General features: G+C 56.6%; 1 protein-coding gene and 1 pseudogene across 1 annotated transcript; both read right to left on the reverse strand.

Annotated features, from left to right (window-relative positions):
- Positions 1–316: 316 nt before the first annotated feature.
- On the reverse strand, positions 317–3,471 carry LOC115861417 (mesothelin). The gene is made up of 10 exons (XM_060285310.1): positions 3,336–3,471; positions 2,698–2,741; positions 2,503–2,593; positions 2,058–2,236; positions 1,811–1,966; positions 1,493–1,635; positions 1,287–1,414; positions 871–965; positions 493–673; positions 317–417 (listed from the first exon to the last, which is right to left on the reverse strand). The coding sequence occupies exons 1-10, from the start codon at positions 3,469–3,471 to the stop codon at positions 317–319; spliced, it is 1,254 nt and encodes a 417-aa protein (XP_060141293.1).
- A 5,274-nt stretch (positions 3,472–8,745) lies between these two features.
- On the reverse strand, positions 8,746–10,170 carry LOC115861460 (cytochrome c oxidase subunit 6A1, mitochondrial pseudogene; annotated as a pseudogene).
- Positions 10,171–11,958: the final 1,788 nt, after the last annotated feature.

Genomic DNA, 11,958 nt, shown 5'->3' on the forward strand with positions numbered 1-11,958 from the left:
TTGGCCTGGCCTGGGGGGAGACCCAACAATGGAAACAGCATCAGGAAGGCCCTGAGGGCCCCCCTGCCTGGAGTCCCTCCCCTTTCCAAGTGCAAAGAGGAGGGTTGAAACCCAGGGAACCCTGTCAACTGGGCCACAGCCATCAGGGCCCTCCCACCCAGTTCTCAGAACACCACAGGGCACCTCTTCGAGGGGGGATGGGGCTTCTTTTATTGAGCTCTGGTGCCCTCGGGGTCAGACAGAGACCACCCAGGCCTACTCCCAGCCAGGTGGTGTCTCCATGGCAGGGCCCAGTTCCCAGAGCATAGCAGTGGGGTCAGTTCAGGATCAAGGCCAGGAGCCGACTTGGGGTCACAGTGAGCACAGGTCCAGGTCCTAGTCTGAGGAGGTGAGGGCCTCCGGAGGAGTCCTCTGCACAGAAAACAGGTGACTCAGACCCTGCCCCTCACTCTGCCCGACACCACCCGGCTGGCCACCCCAGCCCATCTCAGACGTTGAAGTCCAGGACCAGGTAGCCGTTGGGGGTGCCGCCGTGGAGCCCCAGCCCCAGACTGTCCAGGTCCTCCTGCGACTGCCAGGAGATCCAGTCCCGCAGTGGGCTGTTCCCCTCCTTAGCCTTCAGGCCCACCAGGTTTGCACCCAGAAGTTTCTGCACCTCAGCAATGGTCAGCGGCTGCCAAAGCCCCCAGACAGGGCTCAGGGCCTGCCTGCCTTTCCCCAGAAGGCTGCTGTCCTCTACTGTGTCCAAACCATCCCATGCTGCCCCACCCACAGACCCTTCCTTGGCCCTTCCAGACTTCGGAGGGGGCTTTGGCTGCCTCTCCTGAGACCCCGCCACACCAGAGGCCCTGCCCTTCTCCATGGCCCTACCAGCACAGCCTCTCTCTGCAGCTTCTTGAATGTGGCCACATCCATGTTTATGTTCTGCTGACTGAGAACCCACAGGTCCTCCATGGGGGCCCCACCTGCCCACGGGGAGAGGGGCCCCCAAGTGTGAGACCTTGCAGCAACCCCCAGTCTCACCCTCTGACAACAGGCTACCAGAAGCCAATTCCTTTACCAAGAGTCCCTTTTCCTAAGAAATTCCTGGGACCCTGGTTTGCCTGGTGACCACCTGACCCTCTGGGTTGGAAGATAGGCTGGGGGTGCCCAGAACTCACAGGGTCTCAGCCTACACACACTTGGAGGGATGGAGGGCACATTGACCACCAGTCACACCACCAGCAGGCTGCCCAATGAGAGGGGGAGCCTCAGGGATCACGCCCCCCGTGTCCTCCCGGGCTCACCCAGGTAGGGCTTGATCCTTGTGAAGTATTCAGACCCGCTCATGTTCTGGAAGGCGATGCGGGCCTTGGGGTAGAGGACAGCCATCTGCCATGGGCTGCATGTGTCCAGGTCCTGGGGCCTGGTCGCCCTGAGGAGGCAGCATAAGGCCGGGCAGTGAGCTCGGAGCACAGCACACCCACCACACCTGACAGACCCCAGGACTCACCAAACAACGTTGAGCTGCATGAAGCCCAGCTGCTCAGGGCTGAGGAGGCACAGGTAGGTAGCGGGGAAGGTGGCCAGGGTGTCCAGTGTGGCCTTGTCCAGCTGGCCCCCTCCCCCTACATAGCGGGCAATGAGGGCGGCCACCTGTGGGAGGAGGCCACTCAGTGGCGTGGAGCAGGGAGAGACATATCCCCTGGGGCCTGCACAACCTCACACCCTGTGCAACCCCCAGGCCTGTACCACCTCACACTCTGTGCCCCCCAGGCCTGCCCAACCTCAAACCCTGTGCCTTCCCCTCCCCACCTCTGCAGCCAGTCACCCGAGCATCCATCCCATGCCCTTTGCTGACTTTGAGCAGAGATTTCACGGTCTCCAGGGAAGTCACATTCCACTTGTGGATGTCCTCGGGGGTCACCCAAAGGAAGAAGTACCTCAGGTGCTGGATCAGGGACTCAGGGTACCCCTGTGGGTAGAACTTCCGGGTGAAGGGACTGTGACGGCCGCCGCCACTCCCCGGGCAGCTGGGAAAACTGTGCTACAGCAGGCAGGCGGGAGTCCTGAACTACCTCATCCAATTTGCGCTTGAAAATGTGCAGCTGCTGGTAGGTGAAGGGCACCAGGTTCACCTGGTCCATCTGAGCGGCCAGCAGGGCTCCGTCCACACAAGCCTCCAGCTCCCACTCCTCGTAGAAGACAAGGTTTTCGTCCAACACTTGGGCCTTCCACCCCGGGGGGCAGGCCTTCTCTGCAGGGGCAGGCAGTGGGTTGGGGGCTGGCCATCTCCTGTCAACCTCCTCTTCCTTCTGCACCCACGCTGAGACCCTGGGCACCACATGACTCTCCAGGCCTCAGTTTACCCATCAGCAAAATGGAGCAATTTTGTTCACTCTCCTGCATTGTCATGATTGAATGAGTTGAGTGGCTAGGAAGGGCTGCAGGTGTGGACAAGTGAGACCTCACAATGCTAGCTCCCCATCCCAGTCTCCCCACGCAGCTGGGCACCGTGCTCACTCTCTGTGCACTGCTGGGCCCTCAGAAGGATGACGGTCACCTCAGGCCGCTGCCAGGACAGGTCCCATTGCAGCCATGGGGTCATGACACCCTGAGAACAGAGCAGGGCTGGGACTGAGCCGCGAGTGTCCTGGCTTCCAAGGACCCCCACCCAGGGCCAGAAAACCCTCCCCTGATTCCCCAGAGGGGCCTTACCAGTTCCGTGTCTGCAGCCTGGGCCCTGGAAAGTAGCACCCACCCTGCAGGGGAAGGGACACCAGGCTCGAAGGGATGGCAGGGGCTCCACCCAGGCTAGGAAGGAGGCAAAGCCGGCCCCTTCCAGCCCCATGCACACTCCATGGGTGTGGAAGCAGAGGGTTAGGCCCCTCACCCTATGGTGTCACAGCCCATGACACCGAACCAGGGAGCACAGGCCTCCCACATCCTCCTCCTGGGGCCCCTCTGCTCAGGGCAGGCAGAAACCTGTCCCATGGGCACCCTCAGTTTGGCCTGTGCCCCCATCACCACCCTGCCTCTGCCTCCAACCCCATAGGGCACTGTGGTGCAGCGGGGGTGCCAGACACAGTCATCTCTGGGGGCAGAGACAAGGCTAACAGCCTGCCTGGGACTCAAGGCACCTGCCGAGATTCAGGACACTTCTCTGGAATCAGGGGCACCTGCCCAGGACTCGGGACACCTGCCCGGGAAGGGGCTGGGGGGCACTGCCCACAGCCGGAGAGGATGTGTAGAGCAGGTAGAGCCTTTCCTAAGGCCCCGACCCCCTGAGGACCCTTGGCTGCCCTCTGTGCTCTCTGCACACCAGCGTTTTGCGGCAACCCGCCCTCATGACTCACCGAGGCAGAGAAGAAGCAAGAGGCTGCCGTGGGTGGGAGTCCCACAGGACCCCACGCGGGGTTGAGCAGTCTGCAAGGCCACAGTCTGTGGAGGACAGCCACTCTGATGTCCTCCCTGCTTCCCCGCCCCTACCATGTCACCCTACCCATGACTGCCCCGGGCCAGTGCGGGGCCTCGGGGGGCTCCCAGGTCAAACCTTCACAGGCCTCCACAGCAGTGTCTGTGCTGCCGCTGGCCCTTCTCTCAGAACCAACCAGCAAGCCTGCCCCGCCCCCTCCGGGAAACTGGCCCCTCAGCCAGGAGTGTCAGGTCTGAGTCAGCCTGGCCCCCAGCTGTGAGGGCCCCAGTGGGCAGCCAGCAGCTGGCGCCTGTCTTCTCTCCCTGCAGGGCAGGGCAGTGCAGGACAGGGCAGGAGAGTTTCGTGCGAGGAGGCAGGACCGCCTCTGGCTCTGGCTGGCCTGTTTCCCCCACTCAAAACAGGGGAGCTGGGCTTCCCTGGTGGCGCAGTGGTTGAGAGTCCGCCTGCCGATGCAGGGGACACGGGTTCGTGCCCCGGTCCGGGAAGATCCCACATGCCGCAGAGCGGCTGGGCCCGTGAGCCATGGCCGCTGAGCCTGCGCGTCCAGAGCCTGTGCTCCGCGACGGGAGAGGCCACAACAGTGAGAGGCCCGCGTACCGGGAAAAAAAACAAAAAAACAAGGGAGCTGAGCAGTTCTGGGCTGGGGGTCAGGCTGAGCGACCCCTCACCCTGCAGCGTGGCCACCCTCCCCTCCCACCCACAGCCGCAGGTGCTGGGCTTTGTGCAAACCCAGGGCCCTGCGCAAACCCAGGGCCCTGCCAGCTGGACAAGGCTGGCAGGGCCCACCAGCCCACTGCTTTCCCTTCTGAGGTCGCTCCCAAAGCAGAGGCCTGGGCAGTACCAGAAGGAGTTCCCTGGTAGCCTAGCAGTTAGGACTGCAGGCTCTAACTACCGTGGCCCAGGTTCAATCCCTGGTCAGGGAACTGAGATCCCATATGCCATGTGGCATGGCCAAAAAAAAACAACAACAAAGGGTGATACCCTTTCCCACCTGCCAGCCCTTAGGGTGGGGCAGTGGGTGGGCATTCTGGGAAGACCCCCGTGTGCTCTCTGAAGTGGGGTTTGGGGCCTGTGGACAAGTGTGGGTGGCAGGTGGGTGGGGAGCCGCTCCCCACAGAATATTGTCCCCGAGTAGATAGGGGCCTGCAGGAGACCAAACTGCCTTCCACACCTGCCCCTCCCAAGAAGGCCTGGAGCCAGAGGCCACCTAGGGCTGGTGGAGTGGAACCATCCCTTCCCCCAAACCTCCACCCAGGCCTGTGTCGGCCCCACCCCTGGCTCAGAAATTGGTGGGGGGGGGGAGGGCACAGAAATTGGCGGGGGCGGGGGGGGGCACACTTATGCTTCAGCAACCCCTTTCAGCAGGGCAAAGAGCCCAGCCTGCGGGGAGTGTCCTGGGGAGCTCCCCTCCCCTACCAGGCCCCCAGAACAGAAAAGAGGCAGTTGAGTGGGGCCCCTGCCCCCGGGGTGGGTAAGGCCAAGCAGGAGCTATGCCTCCCCCTGCTGTCTCCCCTCAGCCCCCACTCCAGCCCCGTGTAACCAGGGACCCCTTGCACCCCAGGTAGGGGCTCCCTCAGAACCCCTGCAGCCCACCGTGGGCCCTAGAATCTGCAACCTTCACACCTCCTACCCCCAGATAGGCCAGGCTGGGGCCACAAAGGCACCTCAGCTGTCTTAGGGCTGCAGCTTCCAGAGTGGCCCAAGTGTGACCTGCCAGAGTCACGTCTGTTTCAGGCAGTCCAGGGCACGCATATTTGTGTGACAAGGAAACAGTCCCCTCACCATGCTCTGTCTCCCTATCCAAGGCTGCTCGGATGCTTCCCTTTCTGGTACCTGGGATGGTCCCATCTCCAACCCTGAGTCCTTCAAGACCAATGTCCACCTGGTCATCTGTCACTCATTAACCACCTGCACACTCCCTGAGTGCCTACGGCATGCTGGGCCCTGCAGAGATGCTGGCACATGCTGGAGCAGGTGATTCGAGCCCTGCCCAGGACCTGGGGGTGGGCCTGCCTGCTAGCATGTGGGGTCTGGGGTCTGAGTGGACCACAAGCTCATCAGAGTGGCATGTGAGGTAGAGGCAGCTGTGTCAGTGACAGAGGAACGGCCAGCTCCAACCCTGAGCCTAAGAACCATGAGCTCACAGCCTTCAGCAGGTGTGCAGCTGCAGGACACTGGCTGAAGCTCTCTCCTGCCCCACCTGTCTCACCCACCCCAGCCCAACTTCGGTCCCCAAGGTCTGGCCCTCAAGTGGTGGCAAATGAAGTCAGACCACATTCCCTGCCAGCCTCAGGCCTGTCTGGTGAGAGCGGGAAGGGGCACGGATCACAGGTTTAGGGTCTTCGATGCAGGGTCATTTAGTCTTCCCCAAGCACAGAGATGCTGTGTGGCTAGCCTGGGGTCACACAGCATGTCAGGAGCAGCTGGGGCAAGGGTAAAGCTGACCGAAGGCACAGCCCTCTGAGGCCAGGGGAGCTTGTCCTCGCTGCTCCCCAAGTGCAGTGAGGACTAGGGTGGAGGAATCCATATGGTGGGCAGGGATGGGGGCTGCCCTACCTCCCCCAGCCTGCTTGTTTGGGTCCCAGTACCAGCCTCCGCCTAATCCCTGCTCCCACCCAGAGCTGCTTGGCTGGAGGTACTGAAGGAGGTGTCCCCTCCCTCACCTCCCCCAGCATGCCCTCCATCATGACCCCACCCCACACAGATGAGGCCAAGGTTCTGCGCATCTTCTGATTCGGTTTCCTCAACTGGGAAGCAGCAGGGCAAGAGGTGGGAGCCTCTGGGGTCTGTCAAGGGAAACGAACAAGGCTCGGGCCAGCAGTGCTCAGGCCATAGGAATGCGTGGGTGGAGGCCTGGGGAGGGGCTGCAGGAGGCGGGGTGGGGGGTGGGGGGGAGCCACCTCTGCCTCTCCCTCCCTGGGCAGTCATGGGAGCTCCAGGCGGGCTGACCCGTCAGGTACCAGGCATGTGTGTGGAGCCAAGGCCTCACCTCGTGGGGTCTTACTCTCCCTTCTCAGGTGGTACAACAGAGGTTCAGTGCCGAAGAGAGGCCACAATTGCAGGGCAAGGCAAGGGCGTGGTCCCCGTCTCCACCCACCCACAGCTGGTGCCCTGAGGGTCTCCACCCCAGTCAGCAGGATGTGACTCCCTGACTCCCGGGGGTGAGTTCCAGGCTCAGGTTGGCGTGGTGGTGCAGTGGTCAGGTGGAGGGCTGCAGGAGCTCACCTGCCCAGGCACTGGCCGTCTCCCGGATGGGAGGTGGAGGCTACCTCTGTGCTGGCCAGACGCCAGTGTCCGCATGCGGATCCTGGCACCACAGCCTTTGTGTGCGCCCCTGGAGCCAGAGTCCCTGGTGGCTCCCTCGATCCCCCCACCCCGCCCCCCTGCCCTCCTATACTTTTGTGAATAGGAATTCCCTGTGTGGAATCTGTCTGGTCTCTGACCTCTCTCCGTGGGCTAGGTTTTCTATTATGTACAGTCGAGCCAAATGCTAATTAGTACAGAATTCAGGAAGGCTGCCAGGTACAAGAACCAACTCCCAGAAAGAGTAAGTGCCTTTAAAAAAAAAAAAGTCCTGTCCATAGATAACAACTGAAAAATTCTGGACAAAATATAAAAAAACAGTTCCCTGAGGGCTCTGGGGAGTGAAGGAAAGAAGCCAGATTTTGGACGGGAATTGATACTTGATGGAAAATGCCAGAGTGGATTTCCCTTTGTGGGTGTGGCTTTGTGGTGTGCGGTGCTCAGACACCAGCAGAAATCCCACCATCTTTCTGGCCGAAAGAGCCAAAGGAAGGAGTCCAGAATAACCAGACAGCAGAGAGCGGTGGAGAACTCTGAAAGGGAGAGAGCCAGAGGAGGGGACCCCAAATTCTGTGTACCAACTCTACCCAGGCCTCTTGCCGACCCCTGAATCATGTGTGTGCAAGGTAGACAGCTCAAATGACAAACTGGCCAAGACTGAGCTCTGCACTCTTTGGGAGTGGCAGAGGTCACAGTTCAAGTATGACCAAGTTCATTGCCTGCCCAAACAGAAGCAGCAACAGTCTTTGTAGGAATATAACAGAATGCAGTGTCTACACAACAAAACAGTCACAATGTTCATGATGAAATCAAAAACTGCTCGGCACAGGGAGAGCTGGGAGACTGACCCATTCTCCAGGGAAAAGAATCTGCTCAGGCTACGGTAAGACAGTATTAGAATTACCAGACAATAAGGTCATGGAAAAATGGGTTCTCATGAATGCAGAGGTAGGAAAAAAATGAAAATATTTTTAAAAGAACCAAATAGTAAATTTTAGAAATGAAAAATACAAAATCTGGAATTTAAAAATTCACTAGATGGACTGGACACACCTGCCAGGTGTGTCCAGGATCAATCACTTCCAACTGAGGATTAGGTGGGGCCCCCCAATTGCACAGTTAAATGAATTTTGAGATGTGGATGGAAGGTTCCTCTGTGCCCACTTGCAGGAACTGCAGTTTGAGCCCAAAAGACACAGTGGCTGCAATGTGGGTGGGAATGAACAGTTCACGTCCTGTTTTAACTTTGATGGCACAGGAGGCGTATGAAACACGTTACTTTTGTTGCTAAAATGATGGTCACGCAGTACGTGTTTTGCGTGTAAGCTCTGTTTTCCCTTGTAATTTTAGGTTGCCTTCATTAAGAAACACTATCAGGGGACTTCCCTGGTGGTACAGTGGCTAAGAATCTGCCTGCCAATGAAGGGCACACAGGTTTGATCCCTGGTCCAGGAAGGTCCCACATGCCACGGAGCAACTAAACTTGTGCACCACAACTACTGAGCCTGCGTGCCTAGAGCCCATGCTCCACAACGAGAGAAGCCACCGCAATGAGAAGCCTGTGCACCACAACGAAGAATAGCCCCCGCTCGCCGCAACTAGAGAAAGCCGTGCACAGCAACAAAGACCCAACACAGCCAAATAAATAAATAAATTTATTTTTAAAAAAGGAACACTATCAAGTCAGAAGCAAAAGCTAAATTCCAAAGCCATTTGGTGTTCAATAATTCAGGTTAAAGGAACAACGTTGAATTGTATGCTTTAAGTGGGTAAGTTGCATGGTGTGGGAATTCTTTCTCAGGAAAGCTGTTTTGTTTTGTTTTGTTTTTTGTAGTACGTGGGCCTCTCACTGCTGCGGCCTCTCCCGCTGCGGAGCACAGGCTCCGGACGCACAGGCTCAGTGGCCATGGCTCACGGGCCCAGCCGCTCCGCAGCATGTGGAATCCTTCCAGACCGGGGCATGAACCCGCATCCCCTGCATCGGCAGGTGGACTCTCAACCACTGCGCCACCAGGGAAGCCCCAGGAAAGCTGTTTTTAAAAGACAGGCCAAAGATCTGAACAGACAGTTCATAAAAGAAGACGTGTGAATGGCCGATAAGCACATGAAAAGATGCCCAACTCACTGGGGAGATGCAGATCAAACCCCACACAAGACACACCCGCCAGAACGAGGACACTTAAAGGGTCTGACGAGGAAAGTGTGTCTTGGGCGTGGGGCAGTAGGACTCACACCTGGTGGTGGGAGCACAAGGCAGTGCGGGCATTTCTGCTGCGCATTTTTTGTTTTTGTTTGGCCACGCCATGCAGCTTGTGGGGTCTTAGTCCCCCGACCAGGGATCGAACCCAGGCCCCTGGCAATGGAAGCGCAGAGTCCTAACCACTGGACCGCCAGGAAGTCCCTTGACTAAGTTATTTATTAAAGCCATCTCCTGCCATAAGTAAAGGGACAGAAGATCAGTATAATGGTCATCACTGGATACAAGAAGGTGAGCTTAAGGTCCTATACACTTTTCTGGTCCATGTGTGCAGAGTAATGGTCCAAACCAGTGCTGTGGTCCCCACTGGGTAGTGGTCCAGGTTCTCTTTATTCATCTTCATAGCCAGTTGGAAGTGAATTCACATGAGGATTATGGAATAGGGTATGGTTACCATCTCCCCAGGGAAAGGGCTTAGCCCTGATGCGGAGATGTGGGTAGGTGATGAAGTCAGGTCTCTCCTCCTCTCCGTGGTGCTTCAGGAAGACGTTCAGCGTGCTCACTCCCACCCCGGGAAGCGCCACAAAGTAGGTGAGGGCCTTCCACATGCGAGCTGAGCCCTCCTCACCACGGCGCCACTCGACATAGGCTGCTCCAGCTGCAGCTGGGAACGAACCTCGCAGCCCAGAAACCCAGGATCCAGCTGCTGCCGCCATTTTCCACCTGGATCCGGCATTTTCTTAAGAAGTTAGGTATACTCCTAACCATACAACTTAGCCATTCCCCTCCTAAGTAATCCCTCCAGAGAAATAAACCTGGATGTGCACACAAAGTCTCGTATGTGAATATTCATAGCAACTCTATTCACAATAGCCAAAAATGGGGAAAAACAAATTTCCATCAGTAGACCAATGGACAAACGAAATATGGTATTATTCATATGCTGACCTACTGGTCAGCAATAAGAGGGAACAGACTACTCATACTTGGGGGGAAAGGATGAACTTCAACATCATTATGCTGAGTGAAAGGGGCAGATATCAAAGGGTACATAATGTATGATTCTGTTTCTATAAAAATTGCAAACGAATCCCTCATGACAGAAAGCACATCACTGGTTGCCGGGGCCAGAAAACTTCACTAAAACTCAGGATTCCTGTTCGCAGGAATAACAGTGAGGAATCTTTTGGGGCTGATGGAAATGTTCTGTCTTGACTGAGGTGGAGATTTCACGGATGTGTGTAACCACCAAAGCTCTTTGGACTATACCCTTTAAATGGATGCCTTTATTGTGCATAAACTGTACCACAATAAGATTGATTTAAAAATCAATAGGAAGGGCTTCCCTGGTGTCGCAGTGGTTGAGAGTCCACCTGCCGATGCAGGGGACACAGGTTCGAGCCCTGGTCCGGGAAGATCCCACATGCTGCGGAGCAGCTGGGCCCGTGAGCCATGGCTGCTGAGCCTGCGTGTCCGGAGCCTGTGCTCCGCAACGGAAGAGGCCACAACAGTGAGAGGCCCGCGTACCGCAAAAAAACAAAAACAAAGAATCCGCCTGCCAATGTAGGGGACACAGGTTCGAGCCCTGGTCCGGGAAGATCCCACATGCCGCGGAGCAACTAAGCCTGTGTGCCACAACTACTGAAGCCCGCGCACCTAGAGCCTGTGCTCTGCAACGAGAAGCCACCCCAATGAGAAACCCGCACACCGCAACGAAGAGTAGCCCCCGCTCGCCACAACTAGAGAAAGCCCGCAGGCAGCAGTGAAAACCCAAAGCAGCCATAAATAAATAAAATTATTAAATAAATAAATAAAGTGTGCGATTCAATGGTTTTTAACATATTACATTATTAATTTTAAAACTGTGTTAAAATATATATAACAAAATTGGGCATTGTAACCATTTTTAAGCGTACAATTCGGTGGCGAGAGTTACATTCACAATGTTGTGCAATCATCGCCACTATCTATTTCCAAACCTTTTTCATCATCTCAAACTGAAGCCCCTTCCCAAGGCCTTGGTAACTCTAATCTACTTCCTGTATCTATGGAAGGAATCTATCTATCTATGGACCTGCCTGTTCTGCACATTTCACATAAGTGGAATCACACAGTAGTGGCATCTGTGTCTGGCTCTCTCACTAGACACAGTGTTTTCAGGGTTCGTCTACATTACAGTGTGTCAGTGCTTCATCCTTCTATAGCTGAATGACAGTCCACGATGTGGATGGACCACATTCCTTTATCCACATCTGCCGATGGTCACTTGGGCAGTTTCCATCTTTTGACTAGCCCCCACCTTTGCTCCACTGGTTCTGGGGGAGAGAGATGGAAACTGCCCTGCATATCTACACGCAAACTGTCCCCCTCCAGCATTAAAAGAGCCCTCCTTTGTCCCCCAGCCTCAGCCAGAGCCCCCTATGCTATAAACCCTCTCCATCGCCCCAGCCTAACTGACCCTCATCCTGGCCCCATCCCAACAGCACTTATTATCCTCACACATTTTTTGTAAACGTTCTCTGGGGCACTGCAGTGAAACTAAGTTTATTTTGTATTTGTCTGGTTCTAATAATGAGTGAGAATGTTGAGATTTCAGGCATCGAACCCCAGACTTTAGTCAGATATTGCCAGGATGGTGGGTGCTGGGGCCTGGAAGCCCACCAGGTACAGCCCCTGGTGAAAGCCCCTCTCACTGCTGAGAAGGAAGTTCCCATCCTGGGAGCCAAGAGGAGAGGCAGCAGGTGCTGGAGGAGGCAGCACCAACACCTGGGCCTCAGGCACCTGGACGTCACAGTTAACCCGCAGGTAGATGAGGTATCACCCGGTAGAGCCCACATCAGAACAAGAACCCCAGGAAGAGCACAGGCTGGAATGGGCCCCCAGCATGTGAGATCATGCCGTGCCCGCGGGTATTCTGGGGCTGATCCTGCCAAGGCACCTTCAGGACTGGGCCCACGTGGGTCCCGGGGATGTGCCAGACTCCATCACTGGCGTTTTCTGGAAAGCCCCATAAAAAGTGGTCATTACCTGTACATGACGACTC

This window comes from Globicephala melas, chromosome 15 (genome assembly GCF_963455315.2).
Source record: "Globicephala melas chromosome 15, mGloMel1.2, whole genome shotgun sequence".
Lineage (NCBI taxonomy): Eukaryota > Metazoa > Chordata > Mammalia > Artiodactyla > Delphinidae > Globicephala > Globicephala melas.